The sequence below is a fragment of the Dreissena polymorpha genome, chromosome 15 (genome assembly GCF_020536995.1).
Source record: "Dreissena polymorpha isolate Duluth1 chromosome 15, UMN_Dpol_1.0, whole genome shotgun sequence".
In the NCBI taxonomy this organism is placed as follows: Eukaryota; Metazoa; Mollusca; class Bivalvia; order Myida; family Dreissenidae; genus Dreissena; species Dreissena polymorpha.
In genome coordinates, this window is record NC_068369.1 from 55119635 (window position 1) to 55147606 (window position 27972).

Sequence of the window (27972 nt, forward strand, 5' to 3'; positions counted from 1 at the left end):
GACGGAAGGACAGACAGACAGGCTGACGGATAGTTCAAAAACTATATGCCACCCTACTGGGGGCATAAAAAACTGTATTCTTAATTTTTTTATAGGTGTTATTGGTGTCTCCACAGTATTGGAATAACCAATTTACACTTAAGGCTAAAACAGGGCTGATCCATTTTATTCACCACGAGGTTCATTAAAATGCTTACTGGGTCAAACATGCGGCATGGGGATACGCGTTGGCCTCTGCCGCGCCACTTCTAGTTACAATTGTTGCCTGCACAGTTGACCATATTTAGTGTTTTGGTTGCCCAGCTAAAGAATATCGGCCTGGCCAGAATAACAGCATTTGGAATTAAGTTGCTTAGGCTAAAATATAAAAAATATCTGCCATACTGTATGGTTGCCATCATCAAATGCACAGAAAGAATTGTTTTTCAAATTCAATCAAGCTCTCCACTTATTCCATCCTGCGAAACCCTTTAGGTGTCTCAATACTGGTAATAGTAAACCCCACTGAGAGCCATATGGCTTTTGTCTGTATACAGTTTGTGACTGCCTTACTTGTCACTATAATGTTGTTTTTTTTTGGGGGGGGGATCTAAGTGGATTTTACTATTTCTTATATTACACCGAAGAGTTTTCCCTGTACCACTGTACAGTGTTGTACGATTGTTTATGGTATAGAACCTAAACATATGGATTAAATCTCAAAGTTTGTCGCCCTTCAGAACATCCGCAATGTTGTACCGATAATTAATGCAATTTAAGAAATACTGGTTCTTTAAGTTTGAATAATGGTGTTGTTTACACTTCAAGAAACAACTAATAAGCTTTCTAAACATTTAATTAACATTTGAATATTTTGTGTGTAATGACAACTAATGTTTAACAATAACAGAAACAAATATTCCATTATATTACTCCTCAGAGATATTGGTCCTTCTATATCTATATTATCAGTTAATTTAGTGCAAATTTAATGGTTTGTAACCCGAACTATATTTTCGGTGTAATATCTTCCGCCTAGAGGCGTTAGACATATCCTTCCACCAAATACACCCGAGAGACGATCGCCGATATGGCGGAATTGTCCGAGGTGTCCCGATTGCTAACCCCAATGTAGCAAAATCGTTGCACATTGTGGCGCCGCCATTTTGTTGACACTAAGATTGGGCCTATTAAAATAACCCTGTTAGTCAAAAAAAATGGTAAAAATACCTAACATTAGTACTCAATATGGCATAACGAACAAGTTAGAATATCTGCACCGTTACCTAAGAGTAAATAGAATAGCTAATTTACCTTGTAAAGATGGTGCCGTGTGCACATGTCAATGTGACCGTTTTGCTTTCCCGTTACTATCGTGTGCTTCCGTACCTCGAGTGGCCAATCGTAATGCTGACTTGAAAATCGTTTATTTCCGTGAATTCACATTGTTATCACGTATCATTCACATATCAGACATGAGGGCTGACTAAAATACTTCTTAACTACAATGTAATATTTAAAATCCAATGAATGTGAACCGCATTAATTTATTTGAAGTACATTCTTATTAATAGATTTATATATGCAATAAACGGTGTTATGATCTTTTATAGGATGCCTCTAATTAATGAATAAAAATGATGCAATAAAACACCATGTGTACTGATTGACCTCTAGTACTTTATTTGTTCCTTTGTGAGTTTTCATTGAAACTGCATGACACATGAGGGCTGACTAAAATATTTCACATTGCCAGTGAGAAAAGAATGTTAAACAGATTTAATTTCAAAGCGCATGCTAATTAATAAATCTTAACATAGCTATAACTACAGGATGCGCTAATTAATAAATCTTAACATAGCTATAACTACAGAGTGTTGTGCATCTGTCATATAATTACTCTTACTTTACTAAAACAAGAGTTAAGAGAAATCGAGAAAAAAATATCAATATCATGTGAACTTAATGACCTCCTGAATTTTGGTTGCTCGGTATGTGTACATGGTTTGTGATATTTCGAATTTGAATAATCTGATGTTGATTCAAACTGACCTACGCCCATTGTTATGATACTCTTTGCCTTATGTTACGCAAGATCTCCCCCCAAAGTTGTGTACTGCATAGTAAAATTACTTAAGTCTTTCAGTGCTGGAACCAAATTTGAATGGCCTATGCAAACAGAATGTGGCGTCTCATCAGGATCCAAACTGTTTGCCATTTTTATAGCATTCTTTGAAAAAATGTAGAAGAAAATGCTAATTTTAGAAATTCAGCAGACAACATTTTAGCAGACGACCAATTTCTCAGCATGCAAAGGGTTAATACTGGTTTCACAGTATTCAACTATAAAGCTTTCTTCAAATAAAAGTTAAAATAGGAATGTAACAGACATAAAAAAAAAGATTTTAATTGCACATCAAGTTACTTCCTTAATAGGTTTCATTCATTATCTAAATAGGTGGCAATAATGGCCTTGAGGAAGAAACGAGCTCTGAATGACTGTATATGTCTTGTTATGAACAAATAAATATGGACAAAATGGGTCAGAAATGTCAGAATAACTGCCACTTGTTTGTGAATAAATTTGCAATGCAGTGCGAGTCAACATTTGGTTTACCGGTAAGTCTCTTAATTAATAAACTTACTTGTTTGCAATTGCCTGCCCAGAGTTGCCAGAAATGGGTCGGAAGGTAGGCATATTTTATGGGAGGAGCGATAATTTTTGACACCAAAGATAATTTTATTTCTACATCACTTTTTATAACATGTGTCTAGCAGTTATATATAAAGTTTTAGGGATGAGACCGAATATTCGAATATTCGAAAATCGGCCGAATATTCGAATCCAAAATTTATATTTGAATATTCTATTTTTATTCAAAGACACTTCCAAAAAAAGTACATGTACAAAGTCGCAAAAACAGGTCTAATTGACACAGTCTGCCCAAGAGCTAGATCCTCTGCTATTCATAGATATTTTCTGGTACCACTTCTTCTGAACTATTATTAAAGCTTTTCATTCATCAACATTTTAACTGTCATGATTTTATAAGTAAGATAGTATGTACTCGTTTTAATATTTACATTTCAACTATTGCACTTTTTTGTTGCTGCAAAGAACATAGCAGTTGAAAAAACAAACAAATTACTATGTTTATTAAGTTTATAATATATAAATATTGAACATTCACAACAAAAATAAAATCTATGAACATGAACAACTGGCAACAAGGTGAACTTGATAACTAGGAACACTAGTACAAAACACTTCATATCCACATACAATAAGGTGCTGATTTATAAAACAGGGTCACATAATTACTAATTGAATAGTCACATACAACAAATTACACAAGCATAATCACCCACAATCAACAACTGAATCTGAAAACACAGAAACATAAGTAACAATGTTTTCAAGTTATTTGAGTAGAACATTTCCATGGTTTCCATTCCTTAATTAAACTCAGCACCAGATTCACAGGCTAATCAGGGACAACCTTTTCCACCTATACTGGATTTTCATTTAGACAAAAAATCCTTTAAACATTACATTTTTAAAAGCCTAAAGTGTCATCCTTAATGAGCCTTTGCAACTTGCATAAGCTTATCTAGAACCCTACTAGAATGTACATGCACATGCATTAAGTTCAGCTTTCCCAGAGACCAGGGGTCGTATTCCAGAAGCATCTTAAGTTAAATTTTATTCTTATCCTTAAGTTGTGAAATTTTCTTAAGTGTTTCATTTCCTATCGCAATAGATTGGCATCAAGAATAACATCAAAATGACATCATTATGTCAATGTTATTTTAGGAATACCAAAAGAAACATGTGATTCCTTATCTAGTAAAGAAATACAAAACATGATAATTTTGAACTTAAGTGAAATTATTTAAGAAATGACTTAAGATGTTTCTGGAATACCACCCCAGCTCAGCTAGTTTATAATGGATATGCTATGTTGTTCTGGATGTAGGTTATTTTTTACTCAAAGAGGTGATAATTTACAACCTGGTATTGTATACGAAAGCCTTTACATTAAGTGCACAGATATAGGCAATACTACAAAAATTTTGTGAATTTTCGTGAACAGAACATACATTATATAGTGATGGTTTAAATAATAGTGGTTTAAGCTGGTTGTGTCACCACAAATGAATCTAAAAAGAACAGCCATACATGTGTAAAACATTTTAAGGCAATACTTGCACAATCTTAAGCAACTGTAAACACATTTGTCAGAACAATCTATTTAAACTGAAACATAATTTATTAAAAGCTGTTGAGTATAAATAATGATTTCATGACTTTAAAATAAATGACAACACATAAAGAGTAAATCATATAAAACTTTTGACAATACTATTAATAGGATTATTTTAAAAGCTAATTCAATATTGCACAACACTTCACACAAATAATATAAACCAAAACAATTAAAATACATATAATGTGCAAATTAATATATTGACATGATTTATCTCTAATATAAATGGGAATAATTTGTGAAAATAATTACTACAAGTAAAATGTACACTTTATTGCATAATCTTATCTTTTCAGTTAAAAAAGGCTGAAAATTACAATAACTTAAATATCATATCCAAAATATACAATTATTAACCACCATTGGCTAATACAAATAATTTAAATGAAAACATTATTTTGAATGTGCTTTAAGTGTTGTCCCAGATAAGCCTGTGCAGAGTTAAGTGGCAAATCAGGAACAACACCTTCCGCCTAGACACGACTTTAAAAAAAAAGACATCTTTTAAATATTAAATTCCATAAAAGCAGACAGAATCTATGCACTTCACAGGTTCATCTGGGACGATACTTTAAACAAATGCTTTTAGCCCCGTTTTTGCAGAGTGTGGCGAGGCATATATGAATTCTGCTGTCAAATGATTCTTTGGCAATATAGCATGCAATAAAATCAAATGCAAAAAGGACCACTTTGTAAAAGTGTCATTAGAGTATTCAGGCAAATCCAGTGTGAACACATCACTTAATTTACATTGAGTAATTGCCTAATAATAATAAACATACAATTATGTGAATTTACAATCACATACAATGAACACAATCATTGTTACAGACAAAGTATATACATGTATATATAGGTGATGCCTATGAATAGACTGTGCTGATTGCAAGGCTAGTCTGGGACGAGACTACATGCACATAAGTTATGTCAGTTTTTTCCAGTGCGCTGCTCATTTACTTTTTACACTAGCCATTGTGTTTCACATACACAAATTCATGTTTATTCAGTAAAATAAACAACTACCATGGTGTAAAATACTAAAACTATAGCTTGTTCACATGCAATACATTAATCACAGAACTAAATATAATGTTAACAAGAGCACCACATAGCGAGTGCCAACACTCGGCTGTGGGTGCAGTTTTGAATAAATGAAAGCTTGTCAGAAGAAAAGGAAGAAAAGTAAGTGGCGTGACCTTGACCTTTGACCAAAGAATGGGTGTGGCATGTAGAAATCATAAAGGTGCATCTACATAGGAAGTTTCAAAGTTGTACGTGTAAGCACTTTGATTTTAGAGCCTATGTTAAAGTTTTATTTTTATTAGAGGTCACAGTGACCTTGATCTTTGACCTAGTGACCCAAAAATGGGTGTGTCATGTAGAAATCATCAAGGTTCATCTATATAGGAAGTTTCAAAGTTGTAGGTGGAAGCACTTTGATTTTAGAGCCTATGTTAAAGTTTTATATAAGAGGTCACAGTGACCTTGACCTTTGAACTAGTGACCCAAAAATGGGCGTGGCATGTAGAACTCATCAAGGTGCATCTACATATGAAGTTTCAAAGTTGTAGGTGGAAGCACTTTGATTTTAAAGCCTATTTTAAAGTTTTATATTAGAAGTCACAGTGACCTTGACCTTTGACCTAGTGACACAAAAATGGGTGTGACATGTAGAACTCATTCAGGTGCAGCTACATATGAAGTTTCAAAGTTGTACATGGAAGCACTTTGATTTTAGAGCCAATGTTTAGGTTTTAGCACCACACGGATGGCGGACAAGCTGGCTATGACAATACCTTGGGTTTTCTCTGAAAACCGCCCAGCTAATAAAAAAACAAATAAAATAAACATTAAAAAATGTAAATAACATTAATATTTAATTTGATCAGATTTCCATAACACATTCATAAGTATCCATTGTTTATGTAACACAATCGATCTGATATAACTTATATTTACAGGTATTTGAAGTACTTAAAAAATTGAGCAAAAGTATTTATACTGTGGCTATTTAATAAAGATACATGACTATTTTTTTTAAATAACTCGTAACTAAATGAGATGGTGCAGTTAAAAGAACAACAATGGAAATGCTAGTTAACACACAAGCTCAACACACTGTACTTCTCTTTTTATTTCACTACCCAGTTATGCTAAAATTTACCTTTCAAATGTTTGATAAAAAAGAAAATCCTACAAATATAATAAATGGAAACGCAGTATTCATCAGATTTATAAACACAAAGGAGCCAAATTGATTTTCTGGGAACAGTATAATTACCTAATACAAACCTCAATGATTAGTTAATTGCAGTAAGTGTATCAATCTCCTGTCAATATTTCATGTCTTTTGTTCAAGGAGGATATTATTCATTATGTTAACAGATAAAAAATCAGTTGCAAAATAAGTTTACTGTAACATCTGTGATACAAAAGGGCTTTAGATAGCATTTGTTACTAAAGTTGTTTTATGGATAATAAATGTTCTATAACTATTAACCCCTTATAAACGCATGTTGACGCATTTGAATCCTTTACAAAATCAAATTAAATTTAAGTCCTTTCTTTATGTATTAAAGTTTGCAAGGCTTCATTTCCAACCCCAAGATACTGATGAGCAGCAAACAGCATACAACCTGAACAGACTGCGAGTTACTTGCAGGCTTTTCTGGTTTCAGTTTGCTTCTAAGTGGGAAAGGTTTCATGAATCATAACTGACAATCCAAAGTTATTTACTTTAGGCTAATTTAGGAGAATTTAAAGGACAACAATTTTATTAACCACACTTACAAAGAGTCATCAATAGAAGCAGGGTGTTAATACACAACTGATAGAGTCTCAATACCCATTAAAAAGCAATCTGCAACTATATGATGATAGTTCAGTATTGGGCAGACTCTTGGGCAGACTTTCATGAATCCTGCTGTAGGTTCTTACTGGACATCAGAGTGAAGTTCACCCGCTTTGACGTGAGTCTGAAAAAATACACCAAATCATAACAATTAATCGCATGTAAAGAAACTATAAATATTTAGTTGCAATGAAAGTATCACATTGTAAAGACCTATCAGGTTAAGCATTCCTAAATATTTTTAGCCTATATGTCCGTGCGAATAAACATTAATGGCATAAACGTTAGTAGTTTGGCCAAATTAACATTAATCATGAGGCATATTTTTTAAAGGAGAAAAAGAAAATTGTACGACATTTGCATAACATGAAAATAAGAACCTTGGCAAGGCTGGGTACCAACCCAACAGGTCTACGGTGTGCTAATGTTGACCAAAGAGTTCTAGTGTAACAAATGCAGTGTATATTCTTTGAAAGTGAAGCAACAACATAAACTATAGCAGCTTGGCCAAGCAAACCTTCATGATAAACTTTTTCTAAATTGACAAATTTCAAGGTGTATTACTGCTATGAATATTACTTACTTGGAGTAAGTGTTGTCAAATATCAGTGTGTAGATTCCCGTCTGTTTGGGTACCAGCTCGCCCCTGGTTGCCTGCTTGTGGGAGTCACACTTGCAGGGTGGAACCAGCTCCTGTCCATCTGCTAGAGCCACGCCCTGGCTGGTCCGATGTACCACACTGAACACCACATCCTGGCAATGAGACAACATAGGGGCATTATTATTTCTCAAAAGATTATTGTGTGTTATAGGATTCTGTGTGATCCTTTCATGCAATCAAACTAATAACAAGGGCTGTTTGTAAAACATGCATGCCCCCCATATGGGCTGTCCGTTGTAGTGGCAGCCTTTGTGTGAATACGATTTTTGTCACTGTGACCTTGACCTTTGACCTAGTGACCTGAAAATCAATAGGGGTCATCTGCGGGTCACGATCAATGTACCTATGAAGTTTCATGTTCCTAGGCAAAAGCGTTCTTGAGTTATCATCCGAAAATCAATTTACTATTTGGGGTCACTGTGACCTTGACCTTTGACCTTGTGACCTCAAAATCAATAGGGGTCATCTGCAAGTCATGATCAATCTACCTATGAAGTTTCATGATCCTAGGCGTATGCGTTCTTGAGTTATCATCCGAAAACCATTTTACTATTTCGGGTCACTGTGACCTTGACCTTTGATCTAGTGACCTCAAAATCAATAGGGGTCATCTGCGAGTCATGATCAATCTACCCATGAAGTTTCATGATCCTAGGTGTGTGCGTTCTTGAGTTATCATCCGGAAACCATTTTACTATTTCGGGTCACCATGACCTTGACCTTTGACCTAGTGACCTCAAAATCAATAGGGGTCATCTGCAAGTAATGATCAATCTACCCATGAAGTTTCATGATCCTAGGCGTATGCGTTCTTGAATTATCATTCAAAAACCATTTTACTATTTCTGGTCACCGTGACCTTGACCTTTGACCTAGTGACCTCAAAATCAATAGGGGTCATCTGCGAGTCATGATCAATGTACCTATGAAGTTTCATGATCCTAGGCCCAAGCGTTCTTGAGTTATCGTCTGACAACCACCTGGTAGACGGACCGACAGACCGACATGAGCAAAGCAATATACCCCCTCTTCTTCGAAGGGGGGCATAAAAAGACCCACATATGGGGGGGGGAGGCACGGGGTGGGGGGGGGGTGGTTGAGAGGAATGGAGTACCCAAAATAGTGTTTGAAGCACCACATTTCCCTTTTAAAAAGCAAAAGCCAGTACCCGCCCAAAATGATAACATTATCTTAATTGCCTCTTGACCAAAATTGCAAGCATATAGGCCCTTTCTCATAGATGTATTTTTACCCTCGGTCATGGAATTTTCCATCATCAATTTTCACATGAAAATGCCTTGATATTAAACAATTAGAAACAAATATGTTTATAAATTTGTACGAGTTAAACAATATTTACGATATTGTTTACTGGAAACAAACCCATGAGCATGGTTAACTAATTGAAATTCCTTCAAGTGATAACTAAGCGTCTCGAGTTTTCAAACAAAAACAGACTTAACTATTGGTATTAACTAATGTAGTCAGACAAATACAATTGTACTTTGCTATTCACACATGCTGCATACATCACTATCAGTTTAACCAGATGGGAAAGTAAGTTCAGTCCTGGTCTCTCAATCTGTCAGTTCAAATCTGCATCCTGCCATAACTCAACTGAGGAGCTGCGCCATGAGCGCATGATACGCCCGGCGTTCGCCAATGAAGTAGTAAGGTAATAAATAACCCTTTGAATCATTTTTTTACTTCAGTTTATTTGTATTTGAATACATGGTTTATTTTATAAGTACATGAGCATGGAGCGCCGTCTCCTTGACATTCATACCATATCTTTTTTTGAGTAAATGTATGCATTTCTTTAGAGGATATGGAGTTGAAGTAAACCTGTTATAGATATTTTGACCAATAATAAAAGAGAAATGTAGATGGGTAAGTGGTAGTGTACAATCGGAATAGAAAAAAGCTCACCTTGTTCAATTTTTCAGGGATACTCAAAAAAAAAAAAAAAATCCATCGAAGGATATTTGAGCTACAGTAGGACATTCAATGAAATCACGAAATTTTGACGAACAAAGTCCCATAACTCTGGAACGACAATTCAGAATTCCGTCAAAAACGAAAGGGGATCAGGGTTTATCAATATTAAGATTGTGTTAAAATTTGAAGAAAATCTGTCAAAGGATATTTGACGTAGCGTACGACATTAACAGACGGACGGACGGACGGACGGACAGACGGACGGACGGACGGACAGACGCGGGGTATACCATAATACGTCCCGTCATAGACGGGCGTATAAAAAGGACTAAAGCTGATTTGATGAAACTTTACTCAGTATATTGATAAAGGATCATATTGGGAATATGCATGTTATTTGGTTTAAACTTTAAACTTATTTATTTTATAATGTGTTTACAACATAAGTTACAAACATCTTAAGTTTGTAGGATTGAAATTTTAGCTAAGCTAGTAGGGTTCCTTTCCTCAAATGTTATTTCCTTTTTTTATACAGGTTAAAATAGTTTTGCTTTGATTACAAAAATATAAATATAAACATTTGATACTGATCCTTCCATAACTCACTAGAAAAGTCACTGTCAGGCATAAAATACCCATTATTTTAGAGGGCATTTTCAGGTAAGTTTTAGAACTGGTTTCCCAACAATACAAGCTTTCTACTATTACATTTGCATCTTGATATCTTGTATTATAGTCAATATATTCTCTTTCTAAAAATGTCAACATGAAAATTTACTTGGGCAGTAACTGTGAAATTATGAGAGCAGGAGTTATGGTTCTTTTGCACTGCACTTGCCCTCATTGAGACCTACCTGCATATAAAGTTGATACCTCTTGTAATGTTCAAGATATGCAACAAATAACAGTTAACCCATTTAGGCCTCTCCCATCCTTCTAAATTGGATCAATTTATTTCTAAAATTTTGGATGTCTAGTATATCAATTTCTATATTTAAAATATTTCTTACATAAATTCCTTTAAGCAAACAGTGTAGACCCAGATGAGACGCCGCATCATGCACTAGACGCTAGGCATAAATGGGTTAAGTAAAAAAACAAATAAAGGCAAATAACTATACAACTATGAGCAGTATCAAAGAGAACTGTGCACTTCATTATCCCAAAAGATATCTACATGTACCTGTCAATTTAAATATTTAAATAAACAAAGGGCATGGTGATATAGAACGTCTAAGTTGAAACAGAGGCAGAACTATTAACATTTTAAAACCTGGGATAAAAAGATACACAAAAGAGCAAATTCATATGATGAGAAAAAATGAATTACCGTTTAACTGTTGTACATTGAAAATTGTAAGAGAACCCCTGCAGACAAATTTTGGTCCATGAAAAGCAAGACAGACCACTGCCAGATGTCCATGGCAATTACACAATAACCCCCTTTACCAGTAATCAAGGTGTATAACAAGTAATAATTAGCTAGGTTTACAAAACTTGTGGTGATCCTGTTTTGACTCAGAAAACATAACCAGGTAGGGGATTGCTTTTTTATCTGCGATAAAACTTTTTTTAAATTTTAGTGATGATACGGTTTTGGATGCGTATTCATTTAAACTGAGATAAAAGATTGAGACATTTTAATTATAATTATGTGTTTAATTCAATGGTAATTTTTATTGTACATGTAGTGAATGTCAACAATACAAACATCAGGGGCGTAGCTGCTATTAGGCACAGCAGGCTGGGCCTACATTTTTTTTAAACATAAAAAATAAAAATGGTTTAACTTTGAAAAACGCATTAAAATGTTGACCCTTAGGGGGGCGAGTTGTTAGAAATCTGCATTTCATATTGACATAATCCTCAGACAATTGATTCTGGTCATGTTCAAAGTACATATCTTCCAATTATCAACTATACTTCTTTTTGTGTGCATAGATTCTAGCTGGCTTCTTTTCACGTGACTTGCTGTTACAAGTTTACTTAGATCTACTAGTAGATCTATTTGTCTCCCTTTCAACACTACAGTAAGTTGTAATCGATTATCGATGGATTTGCAAGAAACATTCCGAATGATGTTTATGACAGCAGAAATTTTAAATGGTGCACTTGCCTCCGTAGCCCTATCCATTGACTGAATCCGGGTCGGTTCGGTCCCTCTATGACGAACAAAAACATTCGTTGTTTGTTCCCATGGTTTGACTTTTGAATAAGTGGAGTGTGTAACTTTTTAATGTTTCTTTGTTTCATATTGTTTTAAAATTTAGTTCACTGGTATAAAGATAATACAGTAAAATTTAGTTCTCTGACATTGAGATAAAACAGTAAAATATATATAAAAAAAACAGGCCAAAGTCTTATATTTTCTTATCTTATTATTTGTCTAGATATGCTTTAAATCTCACCACAAGCGTTATAGGATTGAAAATTTGTAAGGGGGAGGACCCCCCATTTTTATACATCATATCCGGGCCTACAGCTAAACAAATGCTAGCTACGCCCCTGAACATGTAGAATGTTAAGACTTATTTGATGACTTTGTTTTGAACTGCAATTTTTATAACTAAAAAGGTATTAATAATTTGCACATTTTTTAAATATATTTTATCACATATTTCCGTCAATTGAAATGAACATGTTATGTTTAATGTATACTACAGAAGTTTATGAATACTAACCATTGGTCTGTGTTTGTTCACATAAATGTGTTAAACAAGTAGATATTGCTTAAAATTATTTATGTATTCCAATTGAATGGTTTATATCACCTTTTTTACAGGAATAAACCATTGACATTTAACGCAGACCATACTGCCCTATTGGTGCAAAAAGGTACCATGTGACATTTTCATAGTTTTGAAAAAATCATGTTTAAAGATTGAAAAGTCTATATCAAATTTACAACGTACAACTCAGCACTGTAATTTTGCATATGGTTAGATACATTTGTATAAATACAACTTTCATGCTTGCAAATAAAGAAACTGTTCCAGTTATCAATAAGCGATAATTGATCAATTATGTCATATGCACACTTGGGTCCTTTTTGTATGAACTATGTATGTGTGTTGTATTCTATAAAGGCACAATAAGGTACCATATGACATATGGAACCTTTTTGCACCACACAAAACTGGAAAATGAATATGTTGATTATACTTTATTAACAACAGTAAAGTATAAAGGTTTACAAAGATGTGACACATTTGTAAAGGTAAAAAATTATAGCCTTGTTAAGGTTAAAAAACTATAGACTTTAGTATTCTTGAAAATCAAACTCGGAATCTTGCAAATTTCAGTTTTTGACAAAAATGCAAAGAACCATAATATCCACATTGTCAACATTCTTCACTTGATATCAGTCTCTCCCCAGCTGACTTCATAGGTACAAAATCCTTTTTCGCACTGCTCGTCAGTAAGGACTCGTTATAAGCATGAAACTCCTCAGGAATGATTTCTTTTGAGCATAAATTTACAATGTCATTTTTCTTTTGAATCAATAACGGCAGTTTTTTTTGTTGTAACAACGCTTTAAATCTGACTCACAAGTTGGCCAAGTGTTATGAACGCCGTTCTGTTTTCTTAATGTGTTCTGTATTTGTATTTGAAATTGGTTGTCGTCAAAGCTGTAGTAAACAAATACTGATCTTTGATTGTCCCTTCCCTTTTGTATTCACTCGACCTTAAGCAAGTTTATTCTTTGTCCAGTGACATATGTTTTCAGATCTGTACAGATTTTCTTCACAAAGTCTTTAAAGTCCATGGCATTTCATTGGTATGGCTGTAATTTTTTGCCAGAGAAATTCAAGTACACCATTGCGATGGAACAAACACTGGCGTAACTTTTTTACATGCTAAATGGTTGAATGGACTGAATCACATTCCATTTGGGAATGGCCTGAAAGTAGAAATGTGTGGCTAATGACTTTCAGGTTTGGGACTTGTGGTTTTACAACAATATTATTTTATCTCTCAATTTCTTGGCAAGTACACTTCGACTTTTTCTCTTTATGTTATTTTTCTTTCGATTTTTAAATTTCTTGGTATTCTTTTTTCATGTAGTTTCTCTTTGCTTTTTCAATTGTACAACTCTCTTTTTTGTCTTCAGTCTCTTAACATCGAATTCTGAATCAGTTGAATTCATCTCATCTTTGTTGAAATCATAATTTTCATGGTCAGCACTATCATCATGATCTGATTCACTATCACTTTGGATACGTTTCCTATAACTGGTTGCTTCTTTTTTCCTAGCAAAATCAGCTAATAGAATATCATCCTAATCTAGCTGTAGTGTCGAAATCATTGTCCTTTGTTTGCGTTGCTATCATAGGGCCAACAAGTTCGTCTTGTGCAAATGTATGATACACTTCTTTATCGGACCAAACCTCATCTTCTTTCTGTAAAGCAAATACCACCATATAGTGAATATATTGATTATACTGTTCAAGTTAAAACCTTTTCAAACTTAAGTACATTTAAAATATGTTCTTCTCGTGACTGTTCCCAGAAATAAATTACTACCATCCATGATAGTTTTATAATAAAGAATTTAGAAATCAACTCTATCAAAAAGGATGCAAGTATTATATTATTTATTATGCTTCATTGCTTTCATTACTAACTGGTATATACATTGAATTTGGCAATAAAAATATACTTACAGTTTTATTATTTTCCATCTCCTTCTATGAATAACATGTACAAAGTAAAATGTATAAAATCTCAGTATGTGTCTGCTCTTTTCACTCAAATAATCACCAAAGGATACTGTGATAATGGATGGCACTTCGATAAAGGAGAACAACAAAAGCCATGCGAGAGGTGAGCTTTTCAGCTTTTTCGCTTTTATTTTCTGTGTATTGGGTTTTCAAACGGAACATTGTTTGGCCGATAAATGGTATAGCACTTCGAATTGCGAAGAAAGAAATTCACGGAAAAACGGTTGATTATATGAAACAAAACGATCAAATTCCAATAAAAATCAGCATGAAGTAGATAATAGGTACATATATTTGAATAACAAGATCAATATGTCTGTAAATGTTACAGCATCTTAAATTTGTAGTTCACTGACGTATTTGAGGAATTTCAAAAATTTTCAAAGTCGGATGACACATTTTCATGGACACTTCTTTTGCCGATCATCTCAATTACAATGTCACCTCTGTTCTCGTTTACCTGACAATTATTAACAGATATAATACACAATTTTTAGTTAACCAGAAGTGCAAAATTGGCTGTAAAATACTGTTATAGAAAGCATGTTACAATTAACAATTTCTGGACTGACGTAAATCAAAAACGAATCAACGAAACTTTGCTTCATTTTTCTTACCCCTTTGGAATATGAGCATGATTTTGTTTTTCATGGCATATTCAATTAAGACACGACATCTCAGGCATTAAAATCTGACCATAATAGCGTGAAATTTCAATTTATTTTCCTTATATCGATTGTAACTCTGAAGCTTATATACACTCGTCTGCTTCTTTGGTACTACACCGGTACTCTCGCCGGTCTACAACATATCAGAGTGCCAGATTTGTTAAAAGTCTCCATTATCCGACTTGTGCGTTATCAAAGTGTCTTCAACATCATGCATACCACCTTTTTAAACATTGAACCTTATCAAAATTTCAGTATTTTAAGCACAGTAATTAATCTACATGCTGGAATAGCAAGTGTCTAAAAAAAATTATATCTTGTATTAAAATATGCGCTATCTTTGTTCATATTTCAATGAGTAATATTAAAATTTCAGTATTTGAAGCACATTTATTACTCTACATGCTGGAATGGCAAACACTGTATTGCAATATTTCAAAGTATGTTTATTTTGTTGAAATAGGTACTGATCTTCCAGTTTAGGCTTTTTTCCGATGGAATGTTCTCAAATGTTGGCAAAAATCTATCATTCTTCCTTGAAATTCTTCCTTCATAATACAAAAGGATATACCATTTATCAACTCCACCATGTACCGTGTCACTAAAAACTTAAATTAAGGATATTATTTTTTTTTTAAAGAGGAACTTATAATTCGCACTTGGCTTTTGTTTTTCTATGTTATCGAAGTGTCATCCTTTATCCAAGTATCCGCATTACCAAGAGTGCAAAAGAAGGTGCAAACACTCCACCCTCATAATTATCATCTGCATATTACAAGACATCTTAGGGTAACAGGATAGTTTGATAGTGTTATCAGTGTCTGGATAGTGTATTCATTGTTAAGCCAAAAGGTATCAAATTAACCAATTGATTGTTATCTGTGTCTGTAGTGTATTCATATTTGTGGTAAAAGGTACCAACTAAACACAATTATATAAACAAGAGCACCGCCTTGCGGGTGCAGATCGCTCATCTATTTTTCTTTTTAAAGGTGTAGGGACCTATCTCAATTTCAATCACAAAGGAGAAGGGGTTGAGTGGAGAGGGGTGTATAGTGTAGGGGTGTGGTCATGTATTACATTATCTTCCAAAAATGCAAAAAAAAATGCAAAAAAAAAAATGCAAAAAAAAAATATTTTTTTTGGGGGGAGGGGGGTTTCTTGGGTGGGATGGTTGGAGGGTATTTCAAAAATAAAATAATAAAAATAAATATTTGTGTTTTTTCAACCATGTTTGAAAAAAACAAGAGATGTGTTTGTCAGAAAACACAATGCCCCCTATTGTGCCGCTTTGAAATTTTTTGTTTTTGTTTTTTTTAACCTTTGACCTTGAAGGATGACCTTGACCTTGAACTTCAACCTCTCAAAATGAGCAGCTTTATGAGAACACCGCTTTGAAATTATTTTTTTGTTCTTTGACCTTGAAGGATGACCTTGACCTTGAAGGATGACCTTGACCTTGAAGGATGACCTTGACCTTGAAGGATAACCTTGACCTTGAACTTCCACCACTCAAAATGTGCAGCTTCATGATAAGGCCGCTTTGAAATTATTATTTTTTTACCTTTGACCTTGCAGGTTGACCTTGACCTTGAAGAAAAACCTTGACCTTGAACTTCCATCGCTCAAAATGTGCAGCTTCATGAAAATGCCGCTTTGAAATTATTTATATAAAAAAAATGACCTTTGACCTTGAAGGAAGACCTTGACCTTGAAGGATGACCTTGACCTTGAACTTCCACCACTCAAAATGTGCAGCTTCATGAGAACGCCGCTTTGAATTTATTTTTTTTGACCTTGAAGGATGACCTTGACCTTGAACTTCCACCACTCAAAATGTGCAGCTTCATGATAACGCAGCTTTGAATTTAAATATATATATATATATTTATTTATTTTACCTTTGACCTTGAAGGATGACCTTGACCTTGAAGAATGACCTTGACCTTCCACCACTCAAAATGTGCAGCTCCATGAGATACACATGCATGCCAAACATCAAGTTGCTATCTTCAATATTAAAAAAAGTTATGGCCAATGTTAAAGTTTTTGGACGGACAGACGCCATATATTTGACATTTTACCTTGGAGGATGACCTTGACCTTCACCTTTCACCACTCAAAATGTTCAGCTGCATGAGATACACATGCATGCCATATATCAAGTTGCTATCCTCAATATTGAAAAAGTTATGGCCAATGTTAAAGTTTTCGGATGGACAGACACAATATATTTGACATTCGACCTTAAAGGATGACCTTTACCGTGACCTTTCACCACTCAAAATGTGCAGCTCCATGAGATACACATGCATGCCAAATATCAAGTTGCTATCTTCAAAAGTGAAAAAGTTATGGCCAATGTTTAAGTTTTTTTCAGACGGACGGACAGACTGACTGACATACTGACGGACAGACTGACTGACATACTGACGGACAGTTCAACTGATATATTCCACCCTACCGGGAGCATTAAAATTATTTAAGTGGGGGGTGGGGGCATAGTGTGATGGTGTGGTGGTCATTTATTAGATGTTCTTTAATAATAAAAAATAATAATGGGGGGGGGGATTCGGGGGTGGGGGGGGGGATGGGTGGGCGTGGGGGATGGTTTGGGTGGAGTCTATTGTGGTATGTCAGTTAAGAGTTGTTTTGTCAAAGTATCAATCTAATCTAATCATAAAAAAAGAAGTTATGGCAATTTTAGCAAAATTTAATAATTTGACCTTGAGAGTCAAGGTCATTCAAAGGTCAAAGTAAAATTCAACTTGCCAGGTACAGTACCCTCATGATAGCATGAAAGTATTTGAAGTTTAAAAGCAATAGCCTTGATACTTTTGAAGTAAAGTGGATCTAAACACAAAATGTAACCATATATTCAAAATCACTAAGTCAAAAAAGGGCCATAATTTCGTAAAAATTACAACCAGACTTATGCAACTTGTCCTTTACTGTCCCCTTATGATAGTTTGCGAGTGTTCCAAGTATGAAAGCAATATCAATGATACTTTAGGGGTAAAGTGGACGAAAACACAAAACTTAACCAAATTTTTAAGTATAAAGGGCCCATAATTCCGTCAAAATGCCAGTCAGAGTTACATAACTTTGCCTGCACAGTCCTTATGATAGTTAGTAAGTGTTGCAAGTATGAAAGCAATAGCTTTGATACTTTAGGAAAAATGTGGACCTAAACACAAAACTTAACCAAATTTTCAATTTTCTAAGTATAAAAAGGGCACATAATTCTGTCAAAATGCCAGTCAGAGTTACATAACTTGGCCTGCACAGTCCCCTTATGATAGTTAGTAAGTATTGCAAGTATGAAAGCAATAGCTTTGATACTTAAGGAATAAAATGGACCTTAACACAAAACTTAACCAAAATTTTCAATTTTCTAAGTATAAAAAGGGCACATAATTCTGTCAAAATGCAAGCCAGAGTTATCTAACTTTGCCTGCCCAGTCCCCTCATGATAGTAAGTATGTGTACCAAGTTTGAATGCAAAAGCACTGATACTTTATGAGTAAAGTGGACCTAAACGCAAAACTTAACCCGACGCCAACACCAAGGTGATGACAATAGCTCTTTTTTTTTTTCAAAAAATAGATGAGCTAAAAAACTGTGAACATTGTCATTTCATGTCTGCAAAAAGGTACCATGTGTCATATGGTTCCTTTGTGCACTGATATTTATTTAAATTCCCAACACGCCTTTGGTGCAATAAGGTACCATGTGTCAAATGATATCTTAGTGCACAAATAAATTGTAATTTTCACTTGGTACCTTTTTACATAGTCCTACATCTTTAGAACCATACAAGCTACAGCTTAAATATCTGTACAGAATGTAGCTTATACAAAGACACAATGAAATATACTAAGATGTCATTTTTGACCAACATGTCATATGATACCATTTTGCACCGATGGGGCAATATTATATGAAACTTTCCATTAACTTTATATTACCATTTCCATCTGGTCAGATTTTTCCCAATAATTCAATTTTTCATTGACAATTTGATCTGCAAATAATCCTGAACTAAATCTTATGTTAAGTCATCCCTGAGAAGCATTGTGTATACTGGCCCTGAGCTGCACCTTAGGGTAAGATGTGAACTCCCATCCGAAGAGCGTGCGTAGGCGTGAGACCTTGACTGGTACAGCGTACTTCCTGCCAGGCTTGATCCACACCTCCCTGGCTGGATTCACCTCTCCACGTTCCAGATCCTCCAGGTCGATACACACACTGGCAGACATGCTGCAACATTGAGGCAGGGTAGATTAGACCCTACAGTTGTTATTAGGGTACTAGGTCGAACCTAAATACACTGGTGGACATGCTGCAATAGATAGGCTGTGAATATAAGTTTACAGTTTTCAACCTTTATTTTTTAGCTTATTTGCATCGAAATCTAAAATGCTTATTGAAACATTCTCGAGTCCAGACTAGTGCTTTGTGTCTGTTGGGGATATCTAAAGAACGCTCCACAGTGTAAATCAAACCCACAACCTCCCATCCTATTTGAAGACACCATATTTACTAGACCTTCTCTATCAGTGATGATAGGACTTGCTGTTGTTATTAAGGTACTATCAGTGAAATAAAATAGTTTTAATCTGTATCTTCACATTTTTGTGTACATCTATCTGATTTGTAGATCTGTTTTATGTACAAATAAACATTTTATTCAAATAATTATGGTTTGCATAGTATTTGATTTTGAAAGTTTTTAACAGGCAAACTTTGTTTGTATACCTCAGATGAGTGGTGTTTTCGGGTATATAGCAAATTCTAGAAATAGTTCATTGGTTATTAATTGTTGTACATTTGCAATCTTTTTGACAGTTATTAGATTGACAAGATTTAAAACAAGGGCTGTTTGTAAAACATGCATGCCCCCCATATGGGCTGTCCGTTGTAGTGGCAGCCATTGTGTGAATACGTTTTTTGTCACTGTGACCTTGACCTTTGACCTAGTGACCTGAAAATCAATAGGGGTCATCTGCGAGTCATGATCAATGTACCTATGAAGTGTCATGATCCTAGGCAAAAGCGTTCTTGAGTTATTATCCGGAAACAGTTTTACTGTTTCGGGTCACCGTGACCTTGACCTTTGACGTAGTGACCTGAAAATCAATAGGGTTCATCTGCGAGTCATGATCAATCTACCCATGAAGTTTCATGATCCTAGGCATAAGCGTTCTTGAGTTATCATCCGGAAACCATTTAACTATTTCGGGTCACAGTGACCTTGACCTTTGACCTAGTGACCTCAAAATCAATAGGGGTCATCTGCGTGTCATGATCAATCTACCCATGAAGTTTCATAATCCTAGGCATATGCGTTCTTGAGTTATCATCCAAAAAAACATTTTACTATTTCGGGTCACCGTGACCTTGACCTTTGACCTAGTGACCTCAAAATCAATAGGGTTCATCTGCGAGTCATGATCAATCTACCCATGAAGTTTCATGATCCTAGGCATATGCGTTCTTGAGTTATCATCCGAAAACCATTTTACTATTTTGGGTCACCGTGATCTTGACCTTTGACCTAGTGACCTCAAAATCAATAGGGGTCATATCTGCGAGTCATGATCAATGTACCTATGAAGTTTCATGATCCTAGGCCCAAGCGTTCTTGAGTTATCATCCGAAAATCATTTTACTATTTCAGGTCACCGTGACCTTGACCTTTGACCTTGTGACCTCAAAATCAATAGGGGTAATCTGCGAGTCATGATCAATCTACCTATGAAGTTTCATGATCCTAGGCGTATGCGTTCTTGAGTTATCATCCGAAAACCATTTTACTATTTCAGGTCACTGTGACCTTGACCTTTGACCTAGTGACCTCAAAATCAATAGGGGTCATCTGCGAGTCATGATCTATCTAACGATGAAGTTTTATGATCCTAGGCGTATGCGTTCTTGAGTTATCATCCGGAAACCATTTCACTATTTCGGGTCACCGTGACCTTGACCTTTGACCTAGTGACCTCAAAATCAATAGGGGTCATCTGCGAGTCATGATCAATGTACCTATGAAGTTTCATGATCCTAGGCCCAAGCGTTCTTGAGTTATCATCCGGAAACCACCTGGTGGACCGACCGACCGACCGACATGTGCAAAGCAATATACCCCCTCTTCTTCCAAGGGGGGCATAAAAAGAAAAGCTGCTGTATAGAAAACTGATATTTTATATGATTGTGTGTTTTTTTTCTGTAAAATGTTTTGCATTCTATTTCTGCAGAAATAGACAGTAATTCTCATTTTCTGTGAGGCAAAACTTACAAGCATCACTGGAAAATCAGAGAATCATTTTTGTCTTCGAGGTACTGAACAAAGTAATACAGGCTCAAAACCAAACTCTATTATCTGCAATCATTTGCAAACCAAACATAAGCTTTGTTCCCATTTTTTCATCTCTTGCCTTTTATGTGAAAAAAGACTTGGTATACCGGAGTCTCTGAATCCACGAATAGGGGCACATTTCTTTGTATCAGTGGTTAAAATTACCTCAGTAAACCGAACAGCATTGAGCTCCCGCCAAAGGACCCATGTACCCCTATTCAGGTAAGTAGCAGCAACAGTTCAACACAGTATTACAACTCTAGATAAGCATGTTAAGTCTATAGATATTTGACGCTGCATTTCATATTAAGTAATTACAAACAACAAACCCAGTAATAAATATACTCCTGCTACTGCTGCTGCTTCCACTTCTCCTACTTCTATTTCTGCTACTATTGCTGCTTCTTCTGCTGCTTCTACTACTACTCCTTCTTCTACTACTACCACTACTACTACTACTTCTACTACTACTATTACTACTACTTCTTCATACTTGGGCTCAAGGGGGGCCTCCAGTTCCTGGTCCCCATTAATGCTCATAGATCGCTGGATCTCCTCGTCACTGACCAGGTGGAACCTGTCCTCACTGCTGTCCCCTTGCTCGTCAATTCTTTCACTGGATTGATATGAGATATATATGAGCTGCAATCTGAGAAAACATGGCTAAATTCAAGGGGGTAAAGTGTCATCCCAGATAAACCTGTGCAATCCACAAAGATCAATCAGGGACGATACTTTCCGCTTTGATGGAATTTTTCGTTTAAAGGAATTGTCATCTTAACGAAAATCTAGTAAAGGCGGAAAGTGTAATCCATGATAAGCCTGTGCGGACTGCACAGTCTAATCTGGGACGCAAATTAACCCACATGCATTAAGCCCCGTTGTCCCAGGGTCAGGCTAATAGATATTGAACAGGGTTTACTATGTAGTGCATATTGTCTAAATGAGCCCCTTATGATTTAACTTAGCATTTTTGCCACATTGCCAGCTGTCAAGTATAGAATGATGGGATCATTTTGGCTATCGACAGGTCGTTGTTAGATATATACCGTGTTAAATTCTGCCATTTTCTTTTGTATGTTCTCAAAAATAAAGAGTAAAACTATTTTGAGAAAACAAGGGCTGTTTGTAAAACATGCATGCCCCCCATATGGGCTGTCAGTTGTAGTGCAGCCATTGTGTGAATACTTTTTTGGCACTGTGACCTTGACCTTTGACCTAGTGACCTTAAAATCAATAGGGGTCATCTGCAAATCATGATCAATGTACCTATGAGGTTTCATGATCCTAGGCGTAAGCTTTCTTGTGTTATCATCCGGAAACCATTTTACTGTGTCAAGTCACCGTGACCTTTGACCTAGTGACCTGAAAGTCAATAGGGGTCATCTGCAAGTCATGATCAATGTACCTATGAAGTTTCATGATCCTAGGCGTGAGCGTTCTTGAGTTATCATCCGGAAACCATTTTTCTAAGTTGAGTCACCGTAACCTTGACCTTTGACCTAGTGACCTGAAAATCATTCGGGTCATCTACAAGTCATGATCAATGTACCTATAAAGTTTCATGATCCTAGGCAAAAGCGTTCTTGAGTTATCATCCAGAAACCATTTTACTATTTCGGGTCACCATGACCTTGACCTTTGACCTAGTGACCTGAAAATCAATAGGGGTCATCTGCGAGTCATGATCAATGTACCTATGAAGTTTCATGATCCTAGGCATAAGCATTCTTGAGTTATCATCGGGAAACCATTTTACTATTTCGGGTCACTGTGACCTTGACCTTTGACCTAGTGACCTGAAAATCATTAGGGGTCATCTGCGAGTCATGATCAATGTACCTATGAAGTTTCATGATCCTAGGCATAAGCGTTCTTGAGTCATCTTTCGGAAACCATTTTACTATTTCGGGTCACCGTGACCTTGACCTTTGACCTAGTGACCTCAAAGTCAATAGGGGTCATCTGCTAGTCATGATCAATGTACCTATGAAGTTTCATGATCCTAGGCCTAAGTGTTCTTGAGTTATCATCTTGAAACCATCTGGTGGACGGACGGACATACGGACCGACATGAGCAAAACAATATACCCCCTCTTCTTCGAAGGGGGGCATAATATTGGGATTAATAGAATACCAGGTGCCGTAATTTCTCAGACAAAAGCTTCACTTTTTCACCTCCAAAATGTGTACATTTGTTTCCTCTGCGTCTTATACACAGAGACGAGCAGAGTCTAGTCTTTTACTATTTAAGCTGAATAATTATATTAGGTGCTTTATGGTGAGTTATTCACAAGATTTCACTCCAACTTTAGTCCAATTCTCAAGAAAATAATTAATACATGTTGCATTCAATCTAATTGTTTAATTCACTTTTTGATTGGTCGTTATAACTAAATATAAACAGTGCCTGATGCATGAATGCTCAATGAGAATGTACATATTCCACAATTCACATAATATGTGTACTTCCGAAAATGATGAACATTTGTGTTTATGAATTTGTTAAACACATTACCGCCAGTATTTGCTAGAATTTGATTAAGAAAATGGAGTTAATGATTATACTGGATTATACTTGTTTATCAAGGAATGGACAGAGTTGGGAAAAGTCATAACATTGAGCTAGTAGAATTAGTTATGATATTGAGCTATGTACATTTTGGGGAAATTGTGTTTATCTATTGAATAGGAAAACTGTTTTTTTTTTGTTTAGTCTTATACTCAAAATTGGCTATATGCTAGAAATAAAACTAAGTGTCAAACACAGATAAGATTTTTTGCTAGAAAAAAAGCAAGAAACAATCTCCAAAACCTCCCTCACCCCTTCACAAGTGTGCCTGAATCCTTGAGTTTGTCTTCATCCGTCTCATTGCCCCCTGTCTCTGCCCCTGTCAGGTGACTCGCTGAGGTCTGCCTCAGTAAACCAGGCTGACTGGTGGTGTCGTACACGAGCTTTCTGCTGGCAGAACTACTAGCACCTGACAACAGGCCATCAACTCGCTGGACTGCAGCTTCCTCCATGTCTTCTGATATACAGATCAATAAGGACTTTAAACAAGAGCACTGCATAATGGTTGCCAACGCTCGGCTGTGGGTGCATTTTTTTATAAATGAAAGCTTGTCAGAATTTATTTTTTTAGAGGTCACGGTGACCTTGACCTTTTACCTAATGACCCCAAAATAGGTGTGGCGTGTGGAAATCATCAAGGTGCATCCACATATGAAGTTTCAAAGTTGTGGGTGGAAGAGCTTTGATTTTAGAGCCAACGTCAAGGTTTTAGCACGACGCCGGCGGACGGCTAACAACGACTTGGCTATGACAATACCTCAGATTTTCTCCGAAAACAGCGGAGCCAAAAATTTTGTTTATTAAAAAAAACTTTTGATTTTAAAATGCCAATAAAACTAGACACAGGAATTATAGCACATACACATTTTGTTATCTCTCAATGCGTAAAGAAGATATAGACTGGAATTAAAATAGTGGGTAAAACATTTGACAATACAATTTAGCTCTCGTAAATTACTTTTATCTTTTGAACCTTTATTTTACAACCTTAATCTTGAGAGCTGGAATGACAGATTCATGGTATGGAGCTTTCACAAAAGTGTTACAGCCCGACTAACTGATGAACCATTGACTGGACCAAGGGAATGCTTATCATACCCCACCTGCATTACCATGTCACAATAATAATCCTCCATCCACTTTGGGGTTCACTACATCAACCAAAGCAACTATAAAGCATTGTTTATAATTAATATTTGTGACCTGAAGTGATTTAATTTTAAACTTATTACAGAAGAAACTACTGACATATCAAAAACCTTCCCTAGACTGCACACTCCACTATTCTTCCATTCAGATAGTATCACGGTGTATAATGTACTAAATTAGCATATTATATATAATATTCAAATTCTGTCACTCTCCTGAAACAATGACAAAAAATACATATTTGGAAATGAATATCTGTAAAAGTCATATGGAAAATAAAACGAAACGCTGATTCAAACAAAATTAATACTGTAAATGTATAGAAATTCGTCGGTATGAAATTTCGTGGTTTAATAACAAAACAAGGGACAAAATTGTCACAAAACCAGGTTTTCATTGTGAAAAAAAAATCTGATAAAGGGAGAAAACTCAAACTGAACTTTTGAAATGACCAAAAAAAATTAACCCCCTTTGTAAGTTTTTTTTTTTTTTAAATCTATTTTTAGTCGTGGCGACCTTGACATTGGAGATATTGACGTGATTCTTTCGTGGGACACACCGTCCCATGATGGTGAACAAATGTGCCAAATGATTTTAAAATCTCACAATGAATGACATAGTTATGGCCAGGACAAGCTCATTTATGGCCATTTTTGACCTTTGAACTCAAAGTGTGACCTTGACCTTGGAGATATCGACGTAATTATTTGGCGCGACACACCGTCCAATGATGGTGAACAAATGTGCCAAATGATTTTAAAATCTGACGATGAACGACATAGTTATGGCTCGGACAAGCTCATTTATGGCCATTTTTGACCTTTGAACTCAAAGTGTGACCTTGACCTTGGAGATATCGACGTAATTATTTCGCGCGACACACCGTCCAATGATGGTGAACAAATGTGCCAAATGATTTAAAATCTGACAATGAACGACATAGTTATGGCCCGGACAAGCTTATTCCGCCAGCCCGCCAGCCAGCCAGCCAGCCCGCCCGCATTCGCCAATCTAATAACCAGTTTTTTCCTTCGGAAAACCTGGTTAAAAACTAATTTGTTGACACTTAATTTCGTGGATTTCAAATTTTCGGGGAAGACTGACCGTCAAAATAATTAAACTTTTTTTAAAACAAGCAGAGTAATAACGAAGCATAATCTGCTTATCTGTGTAGACAGCAAGACTTGAGGATGATATTCACTGAAGCATGACAGTGTTGCTGATTATATTCAATAAGAGCCATAAAGCGGCGCACTTGTGTGTCCCAACTCGCTAATTGCCATCAATGTTGTTTTGACAATATTTGCAATTCTCATCGCAAGCGGTTCCCCAGTAGTAACATTTGAGTAATAAGGTCCCCAAAATACACGTGTGAAAACCATTACGTCTCTTTAACTTGAATTGACACTTATTGACGTATGTGATAAATATGTAAACTGTTAATTTGACGACGTCACGTAAAAGAGAACAATCGTTGATGTACAGTTTAAATATTGTGCTTGATTTAAAATTTATCATTACCAAAACACTTATCAAGAAAACAACATATTGTATTATCTAGAATATCTCAATCAAAAATCGGAAATGACATTCGGAAATAACCGATTTCGGATTAAAAATGTATATAAAATCATTAGTACTTGAATTCGTGGTTCAGCTGACCAACGAAATCCACGAAAATTCGTACCACACAAAATTAAATGGTTTTACAGTAAAACAAGAAATGTGATCATGCCAAGAAACTATTTTTCAGCTATTTTTCAACTTATTTAGTTAAGATTTTATTTAAGTTTGTTTGCAAGGTATGCATGTACACTATCTACTACACATGACATTTAAAGGAGATGTAAAGCCTGGACTATTTGGTAAAGAGTTGATCTAAAAATGTATACAAAACAATGTCATTCAAAAAGGTGGACTATGCCTTTCATGGATATAATATCCTCAGCAATTGCAGGCTGACATTATTCTCATACATGGTAAACATTAACATACATTGTATACATGGGCCTTCTTCTTGGAAAACCAAGCCTTATAAATGTGCTAAGAGTTTCATCTCAGATTAGCAAGTGCAGTCTGCACAGGCTTATCAGGGTAGACGCTTCATTTTGTATAGAAATTGTGTGTAAAGAATGTCTTTTCTAAACAAAAATCCAGTGTAGGCAAAAAGAGTTGTCTTTTATTGAACAGACTCACATGCTTTTAGCCCAATTTTTTCAGAACAAGGCTTATATACAAAAGCCTAGAATGGAAATTCAAAACATATACCTAGCGATGCCACTGAGGAGTTCACACTGTGGCTCATCCCCGGACCGAGGTTTGCCTGCCCAGGCACCTGTCTCCTTGGCAACTGCTGGCTGGCATCCATGTCCTCATCTCCCTCCATGTGCTGGGCTGCCTCATCTTGTAACAGTGACTGGTAGTGGTCAAAACAGTCACTGCATGCTCTAGACTTCTTGCTGCAAGAAGTTGTAACCTATTTAATTTAGCTTGATTACATGAAAAGCCTTAATCTTAAACAAACACTCTTAAGTATTTTCCTATGTAGAACCAGTACATGGTCATGGTGTCTTTGGGGGAAATCTTAAAAATGCTCAGTGAGTAGGGATCAAAAACCTGTGAATTTTGGTCGCTAGGCGGACAACATATCTGCTACGCCATGACCACCTTACTGGAAGTGGTGTTCATGTATAATAGTACAGATGCAGGCAGTACTTTTTTAATTAAAAAAAAAATTCCAATTGGTTACTAAACTACAATGTTAGTAAAACAAAAACTTGAGTGTTCCGTTTTATTTACTTATTTAA

General features: G+C 35.6%; 2 protein-coding genes across 10 annotated transcripts in view; both read right to left on the reverse strand.

Moving 5' to 3' along the window:
• The window catches only part of LOC127860290 (zinc transporter ZIP10-like), an 80175-nt gene extending 78816 nt beyond the window's left edge, over positions 1 to 1359 (reverse strand). For all 4 annotated transcript variants that reach the window (XR_008039678.1, XM_052398287.1, XM_052398289.1 and 1 more), the window contains exon 1: positions 1294 to 1359. Coding sequence is in view for 3 of the 4 variants with exons in the window: in XM_052398287.1 (XP_052254247.1) it covers positions 1294 to 1320 (27 nt within the window). In the remaining variant the exon portion in view is untranslated. The remainder of the gene's footprint in view (positions 1 to 1293) is intronic.
• A 1769-nt stretch (positions 1360 to 3128) lies between these two features.
• Positions 3129 to 27972, reverse strand: part of LOC127860289 (FYVE and coiled-coil domain-containing protein 1-like) — a 63973-nt gene continuing 39129 nt past the window's right edge. For 4 of the 6 annotated variants that reach the window (XM_052398280.1, XM_052398281.1, XM_052398282.1 and 1 more), the window contains 6 exons: positions 27434 to 27624; positions 24269 to 24473; positions 21938 to 22093; positions 19187 to 19346; positions 7682 to 7851; positions 3129 to 7222 (listed from right to left, as the gene is read on the reverse strand). In XM_052398280.1, the coding sequence (XP_052254240.1) occupies positions 7159 to 7222; positions 7682 to 7851; positions 19187 to 19346; positions 21938 to 22093; positions 24269 to 24473; positions 27434 to 27624 (946 nt within the window). In that variant the 3' untranslated portion in view covers positions 3129 to 7158. Of the gene's footprint in view, positions 7223 to 7677; positions 7852 to 19186; positions 19347 to 21937; positions 22094 to 24268; positions 24474 to 27433; positions 27625 to 27972 lie in introns of those variants that run through there. The other 2 variants (XM_052398283.1, XM_052398284.1) reach the window with 2 other exon arrangements.